The following is a 19,864-nucleotide window of genomic DNA, read 5'->3' on the forward strand; positions in this document are numbered from 1 at the left end:
GAAACTGAGGAGCTGGGGGTACCGAGTGGTCAAGGGCCCGAGAAGGTGTGGGGTCCTGCCAGGGGTGCCAGGGGCAGCCTGAGGCTGTGCTGGGGGGGCTGTCGGAGGTGGGAATACCAGGGGCTCCTAGGTGGGAATCCAGGGGCTCCTAGGTGGGAATACCAGGGGCTCCTAGGTGGGAATACCAGGGGCTCCTAGGTGGGAATACCAGGGGCTCCTAGGTGGGAATACCAGGGGCTCCTAGGTGGGAATACCAGGGGCTCGTAGGTGGGAATACCTGGGGCTCCTAGGTGGGAATACCAGGGGCTCGGAGGTGGGAGTACCAGGGGCTCGTAGGTGGGAATACCAGGGGCTCGTAGGTGGGAATACCAGGGGCTCGTAGGTGGGAATACCAGGGGCTCCTAGGTGGGAATACCAGGGGCTCCTAGGTGGGAATACCAGGGGCTCCTAGGTGGGAATACCAGGGGCTCGTAGGTGGGAATACCAGGGGCTCCTAGGTGGGAATACCAGGGGCTCCTAGGTGGGAATACCAGGGGCTCCTAGGTGGGAATACCTGGGGCTCCTAGGTGGGAATACCAGGGGCTCCTAGGTGGGAATACCAGGGGCTCCTAGGTGGGAATACCAGGGGCTCCTAGGTGGGAATACCAGGGGCTCTAGGTGGGAATACCAGGGGCTCGTAGGTGGGAATACCTGGGGCTCCTAGGTGGGAATACCAGGGGCTCCTAGGTGGGAATACCAGGGGCAATGCAGCGTACTGGGGATTGGGCAGCCAGGTGTACCCGGGTGGTCGGAGGGTGCTGGACGCCAGACTGGGGAGGGTTCCTCGGTGGTGAAGTTGCTGGGGCCGCCTGGGTGCTGGGGGAGGGTTCACGGGTCTCTGTGCGGGCCGGAGCCCCTCCCTCGTGCCCCACTGACCTTTTCTGGTAGCTTCTCCACCCTCCCTCCCTTCTTTGGCACCTCCCACCTCGGGCTTGGGCGAGGAGGCCGTCTCCTGGGCCTGGCAGGAAGCCTCCAGGTTGGTGTAGTGGGCGGCTGGGCCAGAGGCGGTCACCTGAGATGTTTGGGTTTCTGTGAGTGAAGCTTCCTCTGCGTGGACTTGGCCGTCAGGAAGTGGCTGTCTGTCAGCTCAGCAGGGAAGAGGTGGGTTAAAGAAGGTGGGTGGAGGAAGAAGGCGCAGATGGGGGGACTCCGGCCCCTAAGTTTTGGAAAGTTCCTTGTACCTTTTGGCTTTGAGTGGGTTAAAGCTGGGATGCGTCTGGCCTTGGTGGAGATTACTAGGGTTCATGGTTCTGGATTGTTTTCGTAGCCCGAGACTTCCTGTTTTATCAGTGCAAGTACGGGGCCGCCGCCCCCTCCACAAAACCTTTCCAGATGGCTGCAGCTGTGCTCTCCCTGGCCCCTTCCCTTGCCCAGTGTCTTTCTGCACCTTCCCATGGCGTTTGCAGCTTCCCCGCGTTTGTAGCTTCCCCGTCCCTACATGACCTGTGTGACGGGCCTGGTCTTGCTCAGCTTCCTATTCTGCAGGCCTTGGGAGCTGCTGGGTGCCGGATGTAGGGTGTCCAGCAGTGCTGCCCGAGGTTTTGACGCTAACCTGTTCTTCCTCAGCTCGGCTTTTTACCCTTTGGTGTACTCTTTTTTTTTTTTTTTTTTTTGAGATGGAGTCTCACTCTGTCCCCCAGGCTGGAGGGCAGTGGCGCAATCTCGGCTCACTGCAAGCTCCCCTTCCCGGGTTCAAGCCATTCTCCTGCCTCAGCCTCTCCGAGTAGCTGGGACTACAGGTGCCCGATACCACGCCTGGCTAATTTTTTGTATTTTTAGTAGAGATGGGGTTTCACCGTGGTCTCGATCTCCTGACCTCGTGACCCGCCCGCCTCGGCCTCCCAAAGTGCTGGGATTACAAGCGTGAGCCACCGCGCCCGGCCTGGTGTACTCTTAATGATTTCAAAAAGTAAAAAACGCTGTTGAGATGGCTTTTAACAGAGTGGAAACCAGTCTCTGACACGGCACACAGACACTGCTGTTTCTCTTCTCCGGGTCCAAAAAGTGCCGGCTGGCGTGGCCCCTCTTCATTGGCAGGGGAGGTGGGGACGGGTGCTGGTGTTGACCGTCCGCGTCTTACGTTTCAGGCCCAAGGTCCCGGAGGCTATGGCAGCGGCTACCATCGTGCACGACACGTCTGAGGCCGTGGAGCTCTGCCCCGCGTACGGCTTGTACCTGAAGCCCATCACCAAGATGACTATCAGTGTGGCGCTCCCGCAGCTGAAGCAGCCGGGGAAGTCCATCTCCAACTGGGAGGTGATGGAGAGGCTGAAGGGCATGGTGCACAACCACCAGTTCTCCACGCTGCGTATTTCCAAGAGCACCATGGACTTCATCCGCTTCGAGGGGGAGGTGGAGAACAAGAGCCTGGTCAAGTCTTTTCTGGCCTGCCTGGACGGCAAGACCATCAAGCTCAGCGGCTTCTCCGACATCCTGAAGGTGCGCGCGGCCGAGTTCAAGATCGACTTCCCCACCCGCCACGACTGGGACTCCTTCTTCCGCGACGCCAAGGACATGAACGAGACCCTGCCGGGGGAGCGGCCGGACACCATCCACCTGGAGGGGCTGCCCTGCAAATGGTTCGCCCTGAAGGAGTCGGGCTCCGAGAAGCCCAGCGAGGACGTCCTGGTCAAGGTGTTTGAGAAGTTCGGGGAGATCCGGAACGTGGACATCCCCATGCTGGACCCCTACCGAGAGGAGATGACAGGCCGCAACTTCCACACCTTCAGTTTCGGGGGGCACTTGAACTTCGAGGCTTACGTGCAGTACCGCGAGTACGTGGGCTTCATCCAGGCCATGAGCGCCCTGCGCGGGATGAAGCTTATGTACAAGGGCGAGGACGGCAAGGCGGTGGCCTGCAACATCAAGGTGAGCCCTGGGCGCCGAGACCCACGCGCTTCCTCCCTCCGGCGGCTTCCTTCCAGCAGGGTCGGCAGAACGCTCCCAGCCACACCCCTCAGGCTGCGGGGATCTCCCCTAACTAAAATGACAGCAGCAGTCCTGTGCCTGTCCAGTTTCAGAGGCACAGGCGTGAGGTCGAGTGGGGGTCCCGTGCTGTGGTTTTGGAAATTCGGTATCTTAAGGAAGATGTGCAGCAGCCACACGTCGTGTAGTAGGTGCGGGGTGGACACTCTCAGTAACTCTGACAGGGATTTGGACCGTGTCAGAACCAAGAGAACCTGGCCTTCCCAGAATGCACCTTGAAACCAGGGCTTAACGTTCCCTTTAGCCTCATGTGCTTTTTTTTCTTGTTTTTTTGAGACAGAGTCTCAATCTGTTTCCTAGGCTGGAGTGCAGTGGCGCGATCTCTGCTCACTGCAACCTCTGCCTCGCAGGTTTGAGCGATTCTTCTGCCTCAGCCTCACGAGTAGCTGGGTGTGCAGGTGCACGCCACCATGCCTGGCTAGTTTTTGCATTTTTACTAGAGACAGGGTTTCGCCGTATTGACCAGGCTGGTCTCGAACTCCTGACCTCATGAACTGCCTGCCTCGCCCTCCCAAAGTGCTGGGATGACAGGTGTGAGCCACTGCACCCAGCCTAGCCTCATGTGTTTTGACCAGTGTTGGCTTTGTGGTGACAAATGAGCCAGCCTCCTGGTTTTGTGGCCTTAAGATGTGCCCGTGGGTGTGGGCAGGGGGCCCCAGGGTGGCCTGCTCAGTGACCATGGCCACAGGGAATGGGGGAGCCGTGTCTTGCAGCAGTGGCGTGTCACTTGTGTTCAGTAAGTGGCGAGGGCAAGTTGGTGTTCTTCGTTGAGTCGTAACTCTGTGGGATGGGCTAAGTCTTGAGCCACTGATGGTGACTTGGAGGGATTGGGTTGGCTTCTGGGCTCCACTGTCTGGGTCTGCACCGGACGTGAGTGGTGAGCGGGCGCTCAGGCTCTGAGGCCACTCGGCCCTACGGCCCCGGGAGAGGGCGCCTGGCCATGTGTCTGGGGGGCTTTGGGGAAAGGCCATCTGACAGTGTTTTTGCTTTTAAAGGTTTCTTTTGATTCGACCAAACACCTCAGTGATGCCTCAATTAAGAAGCGGCAGCTGGAGAGGCAGAAGCTTCAGGAACTGGAGCAGCAAAGAGAAGAACAAAAGCGCAGAGAGAAGGAAGCGGAGGAGAGGCAGCGAGCGGAGGAAAGGTACCTTCTGCGGGAACGGGCCCTCGGTGCTGGTGTCCGACACCTGGGAGTGTACACAAACTTGTGTGCGTATATGTGTGCATGCGTGCTTGTGAGCTTGTGTGTATACCTGCGTGCATGGACGCATGTGTGCGTGCCTGTGAACCGGTGTGTATACTTTGTATTTATGTATGTGTGCCCGAGAGTGCGTGCCTGAGCATCTGTGCACACATGTGCCTGTGTGTGCGTGCATGTGTGTGAGCCCGTGTGTGTACCTGTGTGCATATGTACGCACGTGTGCCCACATGTATGTGCCTCTGCATTTGTGCACACGTGCCTGTGTGTGTGCCTGCATGCGTGCCTGTGAGCTCGTGTGTGTACCTGTGTGCATATGTACACATGTGCCTACGTGTGTGTGCCTCTGGCTGTGCCTGTGCCTGTGTACCTGTGTGTCTGTGCCATGTGTCCTGTGTGTGCTCTGCTCTGTGCACGTGTGCTGTGTGTTTACTGTGTTTTTTTTTGTACGTGTGTTTCTGGTCTGTGCACACGTGCCTGTGTGTGTGCATGCGTGTCTGAGCTTATGTGTGTACCTGTGTATGTGCGCCTGTGTGCCTCTGTATCTGCACATAGTACACGTGCCTGTGTGCATGCGAGTGTGCCTGTGAACGCGTGTGTGTACTTCGTGCACATACGGGTGTGTGTGCATGCCTGTGGGTGCGCAGCTGTGCACGTGAGGACCTGCGTGAGTGGCGATTTCAGACGCAGCAGAATATGCATGTTTCTCTTTCCTGTCACACGTCGTGGTCTGACATGATCTCTACCAGCTCCCAGGACCGCGCCTTTCCCAAAGAGCCGCCACCTCTCCCTCCACGCGCTGTTCACAGATCCCGCTGCAACAAGCAGAATGCCCTGGCCGTTTGCAAGTTTGCATTTAGGTTGAGGCTGCATTTACAAAATGAAGTAGAGGGTTGATGGTGATGGCCAGATTTAAAAAAAAAAAAACAACGATAGGACAAAAACTCAGTTTCCCATAAGACGTCTTTAAAGCAATTGCCTGGGTCGTTCACTGTGGTTGGGGTACCAGAGACAACCTCAGGTCACTCTTTGTAGCCCCTTTTATCTTCTTAGCATTGCAGGAGGGAACCAACAACTTTCTGTGAATCCCGTGAGGCAGAATCCTCCTCCTCCTCCTCCTCCTCCATCCCTCCCGCCGTGTCCTCTGATGACTTTGGTGCATCCTGCACGTCTGTTGCGCTTCATGTCGCCGATATCAAGTCTGGGGTGTGTTGGACTTGGCTGGGGGGCTCCTGGACAACCTGTGGTGGGACCGAGTTGGTCCGTTTTGTTTCCATTTCTCACTGCTTTATGTGACGCAGGTGCCAGTGTGTAGATGTGTGTGGCTGCTGATGTTTGCACGAGAGTCCTGGCACTGAACTCCTGGGAGCAGGTCCATCCTGCTCATGGTCTTCTTTACATAGCCCCCCTTGCCTCCCCAGGGGAGAGTCGGGCTGTCAGCCTCTGAATCTGAACCCCGAGGGCTCCTTAGATGAGGCAGGCGCAGCGTGTAAGCGAGTGGCCATGAATGGGCCGGCGGGGGGCCCATGTCAGCCGTCAGGAGCCCCAGGACGCAAGGCAGGCAGCAGAGAGAGGCAGACGCCCTGGGAGGGAGGGACCTGCTGCTGCGTCGCCATCCTGGGAGGCGGCCCCTGGGAGGGGCGGTTCGGATGTGGGGTTGAGTCAGGGTCCCCTGTGGTCAGCTGCTGTCAGGGCGACTAGGACAGCTGGGGTGGGAGACAGTCCTGGGACGCTACAGGGCCTCTTCCGGGCTGCAGACGCAGCGCAGGCCTGGCTGAAGGTGCCTGTCCACGTTCTGGAAGTGTGGAGTGGGGCTCAGAGCCTCAGACCTCTCCGTGTTGCAGGAGTGTCCCCGCAGCATTTCAGAAAGCAGCTTCGGGTTGAGGAGGAGAAATTGCATCCTTGATCTTTCCCTGAGGAGAGATGGACGTTGGAGAAGTGGAGTGTGTCTCTGCAGGGAAGGGGTCCCGTCCTTCTGGCCAGACCACAGAGGGATTGGGGGAAACGGGGCCGGGCCGTGAGGTTCTCGGGAGCAGGATGGGGTGTCCAGAGCCGTGGGGAGGGGCAGGCCTGTTGTCTGGGGGAGCTGCCGGGAGGGCTCCAGGTTGGCCCGTGGAGCTGTCCTCCCCCACGCAGGGCCGTACTTGCCCCCGCTGCCCCACACTGTGCTTCCTCAGAGGCTGAGCATGCGGGGAGGCCCAGGGCAGCCTCTGGCGTTTCTTTCTGGTGGGTGGAGATGAGGCGTGTTTGCTTGTTCGGCCCTCACGTGTAACTTGGAGCTTGATGAGAGCTGTCCTCTGAAAGCTGCCCAGCCTCGAGGCATCGGTGTGAGTCCCACCTAAGGGCGTGCTATGGGCTGGGCTGCCCTGAGCTGCCCTCCAAGCTCGTGGGGCGGTGACAGCTCACAGGGCGGTTAAACCTTCAGCACATGAAACGGAGGACCTTCATGCCCCGGCCGGAGACCGTGTGGATCACTGCCTGGGCGTCGGCACCTGGCCCGGCTCCCTTCTTGGGGTGGCGGAGAGCGGGATGCCTTTTCTCCCGGCCTGCTCCTCCTCGTCCCCGTGTCTCCTCTCGCCTTGGTGTCTGCGCAGGTCTGTGTCACCCCGGCGGGCTGTGTGGCCTCACCAGGCAGTTGGCGGCGCCCACCCAGGCTTCAGAAGTCTGGGCCTCCGTGTCGTGTTCCACAGAAACAGCTGTGACTTGTTCCCGTGTCTGGTGTTGGTTTAAATGCATTTGAGAGCCTCAGGGCGGGGGAGGATGAGCTAGAGAATGCCCCACTGTCTCTCGTGGACTCTCTCTGGGGACCGTGCCACTCCCCAGCTGCATTCATCCTCACTTCCGGGACGCCCGTCTCCACAGGAAAGTGTGAGGAGCTGAGTGGCGTGGCTGTGGTTGGATTTGTTTGGAGAGAGGTCCCCCCGTGCCAGTGCTGTGCGGTGCCCTCACAGGATTCCTGCACGACACGGAGTCACCCAGCACGGTTCCCGGTGGGCAGAACCGGCCTCCTCCGCGCCGCTGTGCATCCCGGGGCCTTGTTGGGCCTGCTGGGGTTCCTCTTTCCCCCGTCCGTCCATCCATCTGACCCCTGGCTGGGGGCGTGGCTTTTGATGTGGTCGTTCTGGTGGTCGTTTTCTTCGTGGTTTCAGGGTTGGGTCACACTTAGCAGGATGGCGTGTTGGAAGGTCACGGAGGTCCTCGCCCGGCTCACTCTTTCCACCTCTCGGGCTGCTTTGAGTCAGCCGAGGTCCACTTTGGGATAAAGAGTTAGATGCTTAATCGTTCGACTGTGGCCTTTTCCCTCTCGTGTGAAAAGCCACTTGTATGGTGTGTCGTGTGTTGGCTGCAGCGCGCTGTGACGAGCCCCCGGTGTGTTCCACACAGGAAACAGAAGGAGCTGGAAGAGCTGGAGCGAGAGAGGAAGAGAGAAGAGAAGCTTCGCAAGAGGGAGCAGAAGCAGAGGGACCGTGAGCTGCGCCGGAATCAGAAGAAGCTGGAGAAGCTGCAGGCGGAGGAGCAGAAGCAGCTGCAGGAGAAGATCAAGCTGGAGGAGCGCAAGCTGCTGCTGGCGCAGAGGAACCTGCAGTCCATCCGGCTCGTCGCCGAGCTGCTCAGCACGGCCAAGGTACCTGGGGGCTCCCTCTGCAGCCGCGAGCCGCGCCCCGGCTGCCCTCGGTGCCCTCCCCTGAAACGTGGGCGGCGTCACGGCGCCGTTTCCCCGCTCGCTGCAGCTGTACCCACAAAACCAGCTTTAAGGCAGAGGACGACGGCTCCTGCCCAGGAGGGTGTAGCCTTGTCTGTCGTTCCCGATGATTTCAGAGCTGTGACGGTTTTCCTTTTGCAAAGCTGGTGCATTCAGGTTCCCCGAGCAGGCTGGCAGCCTCCGGGGGCCGGGGCAGAGGCTCTGTGTTTCCTTTGGGTCGGGGCAGTGGCAGAGAGTGCAGGGGGCCGCTCTCTCTGGCCCGTGCCTCTCTGTGTGGTCAGCTGGCCTGGCCGTGACCTCACCAGTGGCCCAGAGCAGAGGGGCAAGGTGGGCTGGGGGGCGGGCTGAGCACACAGAGGGGGCCTGCCGTGGGCCCGGTTCCGCGTCCCTCCCACAATGTGAACCTGACAGGTCTCACCAGCGCCGGTACTGACGACCCCCTCAGCACCAAGAGCCTCCTTGCTCCTCCTGCAGGCACGACGGGTAACTCCCATGAGCCCGGGGCCAGGGCCCACAGACAGACAGACCTCCCCAGGACAGACGTCCCCGGCACGCTCCTTGTCCTCAGGAGGGCTGCGTCCCCCTAGAGTCCAACGCGGGGCGACCCCATAACCTGTTGTCTGATTACAGTTGTGATAAGTCCCCGGGAAGGAGCATGACAAGAGGCTGAGACATGTGGCAGCCCAGTCCTTACCTCATGGTGAATATTGAAGACACTAACCCAGGCTAGGCCAGGCTCGCCCCGCGGCTACGGCGGCGGCATGTGTCTGCGGCGGCGTCTCAGCTCCCTGTTGCTGGCGGCCGCTTGTGACCTAACCGCAGGGCGCCTGCGTGCAACGTGGTGGGGCTCCCGGCCAGGCCCGGCTCCGCCCAAGAGGCCCGCCCCGGGGCTGTGCCGAGTCGCTTTGCCAAGGGGTTTCCTTCTCACTCAGACGCATGATGGCCCCGGGTGTGGCCAAGGGAGCCGAGGGATGGACGGGCTGGACCTGGCTCGCCGTAGGAGACGCCCCCCACCCCAGGGCTGGAGTCCAGCCAGGCCGCTGATCCTGCATCCCCAGACCGTGGGGCCTCCAAACGCCTTCCCAGCTCCTCTCCACGTATCCGGCCAGGCTCGGGAATCGGGCTCAGCTGCACTTTCCTCTTCCCTGCAGGCTGCCAAGCTACAGGAACAGGAGCAGAAGGAGGAGAAGCTGCGGCTGCAGCAGCAGGAGGAGCGGCGGCGGCTGCAGGAGGCCGAGCTGCGGCGCGTGGAGGAGGAGAAGGAGCGTGCGCTGGGCCTGCAGCGGAAAGAGCGGGAGCTGCGAGAGCGGCTGCTGAGCATCCTGCTGAGCAAGAAGCCGGACGACAGCCACGCGCAGGACGAGCCGGGCGTGCCACACGCCGACCTGCTGCAGCCCGTCCTGGACATCCTGCAGACCGTGTCCTCCGGCTGTGTGAGCGCCACCACGCGGCAGCCCCTCGGGGGCCAGCCCCCGGCCAGCGCCCCCAAGGAGAGCCCGGCCCACCCAGAGGCCGACGGCGCTCCCAAAAGCGTGAACGGGAGCGTGGCCGAGGAGGCCCCGTGCAAGGAGGGTCAGAGCTCCTGTCGCGTGGCCCCCGAGGATGGCTCTCCAGAGAAGAGGTGCCCGGGCGGCGTCCTCTCCTGCATTCCTGACAACAACCAACAGCCCAAGGGCATCCCTGCCTGCGAGCAGAATGTCTCCAAAAAGGACACCCGGTCGGAACAGGACAAGTGCAACCGGGAGCCCAGCAAGGGCCGGGGCCGGGCCACCGGAGACGGGCTTGACGACCGGCACAAGCGGGAGAGGAGCCGGGCCAGGCGGGCCGGCAGCAGGGAGGACGGGAGGCCACGCAAGGAGCGGCGGCCCCACAAGAAGCACGCCTACAAAGACGACAGCCCGCGCCGGCGCAGCACGAGCCCGGACCACACCCGGTCCCGGAGGTCCCACAGCAAAGACAGGCACCGGAGGGAGCGGAGCCGGGAGCGGAGGGGCAGCGCCAGCAGGAAGCACAGCCGCCACCGCCGCCGAAGCGAGCGGTCGCACTCCCGGTCCCCGAGCAGGCACCGCAGTACCTGGAACAGGTAATGACGGGCACGGCCTCCCCACGGCCTGTCCAGGAAAGACCAGGACCTGCTCGAGCGTCCTGGCCGCTCCTTGGCCGCTCTCCGTCCACCCCTGCAAAGCCGAGACCCTTCTGCAGCCACGAATGTCCAAGGAGCCCGCGGGCAGGCAGGAAGACACCATGCTTTAGACATCCCTCTTTCTCCACTCACCACAGCATACCTGGCACTTCAGTTTCAAACACGTAGGCCTTTACAGCGTGATCCGATAGCTTTAATGCGGCCAGTCCTCTGTCAATCAGGAAAATTGCACAGACCGGCAGTCGTGAGGGTGGCAGAGCTGCTGCATTCCCCCACACCGGGATTTCTGTGTCTGCTTGGCGACCTCCCCGCGTGCACAGCCTAGGAGGTGCACGTCACGCAGCAGGGGAGACTCATGAAAGGTGTGGACCGCCAGAGTCACACCGGCATTAAAAGAAAAGAAAGCGTTGCCCTGGTGATTTTTCCCCCCCGTTTGTAATTTTAACTGATCGGGAAATGCAGTTTGGGTGGGATGCCGAATCGTCGTGCTGACATTGAGTCATGGATGAGGAAGGTCCAAGTCCTTTAAGATCAAAACTCAAACGGGCCGTTCTTAAGGTGTCGGTATGTGGGGACTGCTACAAAATGGTCTGATGCTCCTTCAAAAACGTTCACTTTTTACAACTTCAAGGAATTAAGCATAAAAAAGATTGGTTAAAAGCTTTGGTTTCTAGTAAAGGTTAGTGTGTGTGGTTTTTTTAAGAAGCTGTTTTGCTAAATTATTTTTACTTGGAATGTTTCAAACAGATTTCAGGCTGCAAACTTGTTAAGTTTTATAATCGTTTGCTTCTCCAAGTGAAGCTCAGAAATACTTAAAAATAGCTGTAACGTTTGCGTTAGGAAAGATGGTGTTTATTCCAGTTTGCATTTTTATGGTGAAATAAAATCCTTTTCCAATGAACTAAAATTTTTCACACTTAGAATTTTTGTGTTTTTATGTTCCTTGGACTGCATTATTCAGCTAAGGCTAGCCAAGTGTGTCTCAAACCAGTAGAAATCGTTTGCTTTTCCTTGAACTGATTCAGCAATCATACATCACACAGCTCTCCCGCAGCTGTACCGTAGTAACCTTCTGAGAGGAGAATCCTGGGTCTTAAGAGGCATCTAATTTGTTTGCTGAGAACGTAAACTTAGCCAAATTCCCAAAACCAATCTTTTTTAAAGCCAAGGAGCTGTTTCTAAAGCAAATTTAAAAGACGGTTGTTCTTTTTTCTTTTGAGACGGAATCTCACTCTTTCGCCCAGGCTGGAGTGCAGTGGCGCGATCTCAGCTCTCTGCAAGCTCCACCTCCTGGGTTCACACCATTCTCCTGCCTCAGCCTCCCGAGTAGCTGGGACTACAGGCCCCCGCCACCATGCCCAGCTAATTTTTTTGTATTTTTTAGTAGAGACGGGGTTTCACCGTGTTAGCCAGGATGGTCTCAATCTCCTGACCTCGTGATCCGCCCGCCTCGGCCTCCCTAAGTGCTGGGATTACAGGCGTGAGCCACTGCGCCTGGCCAAAGACGATTCTTTTCCCCACCTGAAGTAGTGGTCACAGGTAGTGTAGGCGCTGCCTGCTTGACCCAGGGTGGAATAGTCCGTTCCTGTTTAATTAAAACACAAACCTTCTTGGGGACTGGAGGGCTGGACACGTGCCTGTCCCACCCGCAAGCTCATATCACTAGCAGACAGATGAGTACGACACACACACCTTTCTCTCAGATGGCTCTGGCCTGAGACCAGCTGACAAGATGTGCCTACACACAGTGTTTGTAAACATGGGCCCCTCAGAAGTCTGCATCAGGCCGGGCGCGGTGGCTCACTGAGCGCCTGCCATCCCAGCACTTTGGGAGGCCGAGGCGGGCGCATCACGAGATCAGGAGATCGAGACCATCCTGGCTAACATGGTGAAACCCCGTCTCTACTAAAAATACAAATTAGCCGGGCGTGGTGGCGGGCGCCTGTAGTCCCAGCTACTCGGGAGGCTGAGGCAGGAGAATGGCGTGAACCGGGCAGGTGGAGCTTGCAGTGAGCCGAGATTGCGCCACTGCACTCCAGCCTGGGCGACAGAGCGAGACTCCTCTCAAAAAAAGTCTGTGTATCTGTGTCGGTCTGTCCAGCCCAGCACTGAGCTTTTTGCCTGTTCAGTAGTTATAAGAAATGTTGCCAGGGCCGGGCGTGGTGGCTCACACCTACTATCCCAGCACCTTGGGAGGCCGAGGCAGGTGTATCACATGAGGTCAGGAGTTCAAGACCAGCCTGGCCAATGTGGTGAAACCCTGTCTACTAAAACCAAAAAATTAGCCGGGCATGGGGATCCCAGCTACTCAGGAGGCTGAGGCAGGAGAATCGCTTGAATCTGGGGGGTGGAGGTTGCAGTGAGCAGAGATCGCGCCACTGCACTCCAGCCTGGGTGACAGAGTGAGACTCCATCTCAAAAAAAAACGTTTCTAGGACCAGGTGCTGCTCTGGGCACCTGGGATATGGTGCTGGAAAAGACAGCACTCCCTGCAACGCTGAGGAATGTGTAGATACAGAGATGAGAAGTCCCAGTGATAGCTTCTCGAGCCAGCTGTGTGCGCAAGACAGAAGGGTGGACGTGGTGTCTGAGGTCAAGAAGTGAATGTGGCCGGGGAAAGCAGTAGGCAGAAGAGAAGCAGGGAAGGTGGACATGAAGCTGATCGCACTCATGAAGCTGACCCACTCCAGACTTGGTACGAGAAGCAAGAGGGCTGTAAGCTGGGAGTGTGATGAGTGTGGCGGCTTGATGTGCTGGTGGACTGGGCTAGGGGTTGATGGGAGAGGAGAAGGTGGCAGAACTTGAACGCATGTTGCCTTGTGATACGTTAGATGTGAGTGGTCTAGGAAAGCTGGAGAGCACCACCCCCAGGCCTATAGAATTGGGTATCTATGGAAGAGATTTAGGAATCTGAACTCCCTTTCTCTCTTCTCTATCACTCGTGCTCTCTCTCTTTCTCCTTCCTTCCTTCCTTCCCTCCCTCCCTTCCCCCTTCCTTTCTCCCTCCCCCTTTCCTTCCTCCCTCCCTCCCTTTCTCCCTCCCTTCCTCCCTTTCTTCCTTCCGTCCTTTCTCTTTTCTTTCCTCCCCTTCCTCTCCTTCCTGCCTGCCCTCTTTCCTTACTTACTTCCATCCTTTCTCTTTCTTTCTCTTTCCTCCCTTCCTCTCCTTCCTTCCCTCCCTCCCTCTTTTCCTTTTCTCTTTTTTCCTTTCTTTCCTTTCTTCCTTCCCTCCTTCCTATTTCTTTCTCTTTTCTTTTTTGAGACAAATTCTAAAATTTTTAAATTTTTAGTAGAGACAGGGTTTCTTCATGTTGGCCAGGCTGGTCTTGAACTCCTGACCTCAGCAGATCCACCAGCCTCAGCCTCCCAAAGTGCTGGGATTACAGGCATGAGCCACCGCGCCTGGCTGAAATTTCTCTTCTTTGCTCTAGGGGTCAGTAGCAGTAAGTAACGGCTGATAGGTGAGAATGGAGATTAATTGAAGCAAGGCTGTTACTGATTAGATTTTGTCTTTACACTTGAGCCTGGAAGGAAGAAATGGAAGCATTCAACCCGAGGAATATTGCCCCACAGATTTCTGGGGTGAGCATAGGAGATTGGTGTGTGCGCGCCCTACCCTCCTCCCTCTCTCAACTCCTCTCAATCTCTCCCCTGTTTCTCCCTCCTGTCTCTTCTCCCTTCTGTCTCTTCTCTCGCCCAGCTTCCCCTCTGCTTGTCCTCTCTCCCGATCTCGATCTCTGTTTTTGTCTCTGTCGCTCCTCCGCTCTTTTTTTTTTTTTTTTTTTTTTTTTTTTTTTTTTTTTTTTTTTTTTTTGAGACGGTTTCACCATCTTGGCCAGGCTGGTCTTGAACTCCTGACCTCGTGATCCACCCGCCTCGGCCTCCCAAAATGCTGGGATTATAGGCAGGAGCCACCACTCCCGGCCTGTCTCTCCTCCTCTCTTAATCGTTCCTTCTCTCCTCTCATCTAGCTCCCCCTCTGCTTGCCCTCTCTCCCTATCTCTATTTTAGTCTCTCTTTGTCTCTCTTGGTCTTGTGATTTAGGGCGTTTTGTGTTCAGTCCCTTTCTAGTGATTGGGATTATTATCTCATGATGGGTCATTTAAAATATCCACAACAGGCTGAGTGCAGTAGCTCACCCCTGTAGTCCCAGCACTTCGGGAGGCCGAGGCCGGTGGATCTCCTGAGGTCAGGAGTTCAAGACCAGCCTGGCCAACATGGAGAAATCCTGTCTCTACTAAAAATACAAAAATTAGCCAGGCATGTTGGCACATGCCTGTAGTCGCAGCTACTCAGCAGGCTGAGGCAGGAGAATTACTTGAACCCGGGGGGCAGAGGTTGCAGTGAGCCAAGATCGCACCATTGCACTCCAGCCTGGGCGACAAGAGTGAAACTGTCTCAAAAAAAAAAAATGCACAATGAATTTCAATTCCACCTGGCAGAACAGAAAAAAAAGGGATTTATTCCAAAATGGGAGTGAGAAAGTGTGATTCTCTCGTTCATACCCTTTTATGACACTCAGCTGATGAACTGATTTGCCCCATCTCCTTTAGCGAAAAAAAATCAAACTTCCCTGTTGAGTATGGCCTGTGTCAGGGTGACCTTCCTGGGCTCCTTCCGTTTTTTTTTTTTTCAAGACAGTCTCGCTCCGTTGCCCAGGCTGGAGTGCAGTGGCGCAATCTCGGCTCTCCGTAACCTCTGCCTTCCGGGTTCAAGTGATTCTCCTGCCTCAGCCTCCCGAGTAGCTGGGATTACAGGTGTCTGCCACCGCACCTGGCTATTTTTTTTTAATTTTTAGTAGAGATGGGGTTTCACCATGTTGACCAGGCTGGTCTTGAACTGCTGACCTCGTGATTCACCCACCTTGGCCTCCCAAAGTGCTGGGAATATGGGCGTCAACCACCGCACCCAGCCTCACCAGGTAAACTTGCAAGTTCAAAAGTGCAGCTTGGAATTCCAGCGGGAAGGAGGATGGGGATATGGGTACGTGTGAAAAAAGCAGCGGTGTGTCTACGATTCCACTCTCTGTGTCTACTTGGACACGTTATTCGGCTCCCACTCAGAAGTGAGAACACGCTGCGTTTGACTTCCTGTGTCTCTGTGATTTCAATTAAAGTAACGGCCTCCAGAGTAACAAAACCGCACTTCTATGCCCTAAATCTATAATAATATATCAAGGTAAAAAAAAAAAAAAAAAAAAAAATGGGCCAGGCGCGGTGGCTCACGCCTGTAATCCCAGCACTTTGGGAGGCCGAGGGGCAGGGGTGAGCGGAGCTGCATCACCCAGGCGTCCTGTCTGGGACCTCCTCCCATGCCTCCCTCCTGGGCACCTGCCCCTCCTCACTGGCTCATCCTCCTTCCCACCTGGTGGAGGGCACGCAACCTCCTGGTGGAGGGACACGCACCCTCCTGGTGGAGGGACACGCACCCTCCTGGTGGCATCCTCAAGTCCCGTGCACCCACCCAGGAGCTGGGGCATCCGGTGTTTCCCGCCTTGCTCTCCAGCGCATCGTGACTCAGAGCGGGAGCTCGACCCCTTACCCTCCCCGCTGTACGCTGCCCCAGCAAACCTCCCGAGTTTGCACCCGGCCGCTGGATCAGCCTGCACAGGGGCCACCGCCTCCCTCCCAGATGGCAGGGGCTTTTCCGTGCACCCCACCTAACTCAGCTCATGCCTCTGCTCCTGGTGAAAAACTTCTCCCATCACTCCGTCCCGTCCCCTCTCTGCAGCAAATGACTCTTGTCCAGGCTGCCGGAGACCACTGAGGCACTCAGTCCGGAGGCCCATCAGTGCCAGGGTCATTGGGAGGTAAAGGCAACAGCCTTTACCTCTCCAGGCCACCCCTGCCCCTACTCCAGCCAAGCCTCCAGGTCACCCCTGTCCCTACTCCAGGGGCTGAGCGTGGTGCTTCAAGCTTGTAATCCCAGCACTTTGGGACTCCGAGGTGGGCAGATCATGAGGTCAGGAGATCGAGACCATCCTGGCTAACACGGTGAAACCCCGTCTCTACTAAAAATACAAAAATAAAATTATCCGGGTGTGGGGGCAGGTGCCTGTAATCCCAGCCTACTCGGGAGGCTGAGGCAGGAGAATGGCGTGAACCCGGGAGGCGGAGCTTGCAGTGAGCCGAGATCGCGCCACTGCACTCCAGCCTGGGTGACAGAGTGAGACTCTGTCTCAAACAAACAAACAAAAAAAATCAACAGTATATTCCCCTGGGAGAACGGAGGGGGCGGCTGTTTACAGTTTCCCCAGGGCAGGACCTGCACACTGGACCGTCCATGGCCAGTCACCCAACAGGCATCTCAGACTCCACACATCCCCACCAAACCCCAGCCCCGGGTCTTCTGCATTCTGGGGACATGGGGACAGCACGCTGGCCGGGAGGGTCCCAGGCTCTTCTCAATCTCTCTCGGGCTCCTCCTCTCCCGCTGCCGCTGCCCCTGCCCCTGCCCCGGTGAGCCTCTGAGGCCTGTAGGAAGCTTCAGGTGCCTGAGCCTCCAGGCCGCCCCTGTCCTCTACTCCAGCTAAAACTCCAGGCCACCCCGTCCCCTACTCCAGCCAAGCCTCCAGGCCGCCCCTGTCCCTACTCCAGCCAAACCTCCAGGCCACTGCTGCCCCTGTAGCAGGACTAGCCGCGGAGAAAACCCCTCAGACACCAGGTTAAGGAAAGTTTTGGCTTTATTCGGCCGGGAGCGTCGGCAGACTCACGTCTCAAGAACCGTGCTCTCCGAGGACAGGGTTCCTGGCCCTTTGAAAGGCTTAAAACTCTAAGGGGTTCCACGTGAAAGGGTCATGATAGATTGACAGCACATGTGGTTAGAGTCTGGGGTTAATGTTTTAACTTCGGGCGTGGTCATCAGTGATGCTGGCTGGTCTTGCCACTGACTTCGTTCCTGTTGTTTTTTCAACTTTTACTTCCTCCTTCTCTTCAGAGACAGGAGACAGTAAAATAAATGGCCTCTCTCCCCACCCCGACTCCAGCCAGGCCTCCAGGCCACTCCTGCCCCTACTCCAGCTAAGACTCCAGGCCACCCCTGACCCTACTCCAGCCAAGCCTTCAGGCCGTCCAACTCATCCAAGTTATACAAAAGCTCCTGGGCTTTCTGGCCAACTCTGTGTCCCAAACATCCCATCCCCAAAATGGCAGCTTCTGACCGTGTCCAGACCACGTACGCCTCTTCTGAAACCTGTCTCAAGGTGGTGAGGGGTCCGTGCAATGTCCCTGAGGGCTTTTAAAGCCCTCCTGTCTCCTGTCCACCGGCCCCCTCCCCTCCCTCTGTCTTTCCAGATGCTCCGCCCAAGCGGGGTTCTTGTCCCTTCTTTGAACAGCCTGGACGCACTGCAGCTACCCCACGGCCTCCGCACCTGCTGCTCCCTCTGGCGGAGATGGTCTTTCCTGGGAGCACCCACCCGGTCCCTCCTGCCTTGGATTTCAAAGATTTCCGCAACCGCCTTCACCCCAAAATCCAGCTCTCCCTCCCCTCCCCTTCTGTCCACACCCCCAAATCACCTTCTAACATCTTCATCTTTTTTTTTTTTTTAGACAGAGTCTCCCTCTGTCACCCAGGCTGGAGTGCAGCGGTGCGATCTCGGCTCACTGCAACCTCCACCTCCCAGGTTCAAGTGATTCTCCTACCTCAGCCTCTGGAGTTGCTAGGATTACACGCACGCACTGCCACACCCAGCTAATTTTTTGTATTTGTAGAAGAGATAGGGCTTCACCATGTTGGCAGGCTCGTCTCAAACTGCTGACCTCAAATGATCTGTCTGCCTTGGCCTCCCAAAGTGCTGGGATGACACATGTGAGCCACCACACCTGGCCGAGATCTGATGGTTTTATAAATGGGACGTCCCCTGCTGCACACACCCTCTGGCCTGCTGCCAGGGAAGACATGCCTTTGCTTCTCCTTGACTTTCCCGCCGTGACCCTGAGGCCTCCCCGACCACGTGGAACTGTGAGTACATTAAACTTTTTTTTCTTTATAAATTACCCAGTCTCAGGTATGTCTTTATCAGCAGCATGAAAACAGACTAATACAATATGCTTGTCAGCCATGTGTGTCTTTTTTTTGAGAAGTGTCTGTTGGCTGGGTGCGGTGGCTCACACCTGTAATCCCAGCACTTTGGGAGGCCGAGGCGGGCGAATCACGAGGTCAAGAGATCGAGACCATCCTGGCCAACATGGTGAAACCCCGTCTCTACTAAAAATACAAAAAATTAGCCGGGTGTGGTGGCGGGCGCCTGTGGTCCCAGCTACCGGGGAGGCTGAGGCCAGAGAATGGCGTGAACCCGGGAGGCAGAGCTTGCAGTGAACTGAGATCATGCCACTGCACTCCAGCCTGGTGACAGAGCGAGACTCTCTCAAAAGGAAAAAAAAGAAAAAAGAAAAAGAAAAGTGTCTGTTCATGTCCTTTGCAAGGCTCCACTCTGTAGTAACCATGTTCCTGCCCTTCTCAATTCCTAAGGTAATCACCTTAACTCAGATCCCTGAGAAATCCCCACGGCAGGCAGAGATTTGGCCAGTGGCTTTGGGGTTCCATTAAGCAAATGTGATCGGGGGCCAGCCCCTTCTGTCTCCTGCTAAGGTGTCCCCAAGGACCCTTCATCGCTCTGAACTTCAAGGCTTTCTCTCTTTTTTTCTTCCTTCCTTCCTTCCTCCCTCCCTTCCTTCTGTCTTCCTTTCTATATCTGTTTCTCTCTCTTTCTTTCTTTCTTCCTTCCTTCCTTCCTTCCTCCCTCCCTCCCTCCCTTCCTGCTTTCTGTCTTTCTTTCTGTATCTGTCTCTCTCTCTTTCTTTTCTTTCTTCCTTTCTTTCTTTTCCTTCCTTCCTTCTTTCCTTCCTTCCTCCCTCTCTCCCTTCCTTCCTTCTGTCTTTCTTTCTGTATCTCTCTCTCTCTTTTCTTTCTTTCTTTCTTTCTTTCTTTCTTTCTTTCTTCTTTCTTTCTCTTCCTTCCTTCCTTCCTCCCTCCCTCCCTCCCTTCCTTCCTTCTTTCTGTCTTTCTTTCTGTGTCTATCTCTTTTCTTTCTTTCTCTCTTTCTTCCTTTCTTCCTTTCCTTTCCTTTCCTTTCCTTTCCTTTCCTTTCCTTTCCTTTCCTTTCCTTTCCTTTGCTTTCCTTTCTGTACCTGTCTCTCTGTCATTCTTTTCTTTCTTTCTTTCTTTTCTCTCCCCTCTCTCTCTCTGTTTTTCTCTTTCTTTCTTTCTTTCTTTCTCATACAGACCTCACTATGTTGCCCAGGCTGGAGTTCAGTGGTGCAATCTCAGCTCACTGCAACCTCTCCCTCCCAAGTTCAAGTGATTCTCCTGCCTCAGCCTCCCAAGTAGCTGGGATTACAGGCATGTGCCACCACACCCGGCTAATTTTTGTATTTTTAGTAGAGAGGGGGTTTCGCCATCTTGACCAGGCTGATCTTGAACTCCTGACCTCAGCCCTCCAAAGTGCTTGGATTACAGACATGAGCCACCTCGCCCGGCTAATTTTTGTATTTTTAGTAGAGTCGGGGTTACACCATGTTAGCCAGGCTGGTCTTGAACTCCTGACCTCATGTGATCTGCCCCACATTGCTGGGATGACAGGCTGTGTTTATATTTTTCCCCTAGAAAACCACTCTGGAGGCTGAGAGTGGTGGCTTACGCCTGCCATCCCAGCACTTTGGGAGGCTGAGGCGGGCGGATCAGCTGAGATCAGGAGTTCAACCCCAGCCTGACCAACATGGAGAAACCCCGTCTCTACTAAATACAAAATTAGCCAGGCGTGGTGGCAGGTGCCTGTAATCCCAGCTACTGGGAGGCT

At 56.5% G+C, this 19,864-nt stretch overlaps 1 protein-coding gene across 1 annotated transcript; it reads left to right on the top strand.

The window, feature by feature from the left end:
• The first annotated feature begins 1,954 nt into the window (after positions 1-1,954).
• On the top strand, positions 1,955-10,975 carry AKAP17A (A-kinase anchoring protein 17A). The gene is made up of 4 exons (XM_030807223.1): positions 1,955-2,907; positions 4,020-4,168; positions 7,607-7,847; positions 9,077-10,975. Exons 1-4 carry the CDS (start codon positions 2,146-2,148, stop codon positions 10,010-10,012), a joined length of 2,088 nt encoding a protein of 695 aa, XP_030663083.1. The 5' UTR covers positions 1,955-2,145; the 3' UTR covers positions 10,013-10,975.
• The last annotated feature ends 8,889 nt before the right edge of the window (positions 10,976-19,864 follow it).

Source organism: Nomascus leucogenys, chromosome X, assembly GCF_006542625.1.
Source record: "Nomascus leucogenys isolate Asia chromosome X, Asia_NLE_v1, whole genome shotgun sequence".
Taxonomy (NCBI): Eukaryota; Metazoa; Chordata; class Mammalia; order Primates; family Hylobatidae; genus Nomascus; species Nomascus leucogenys.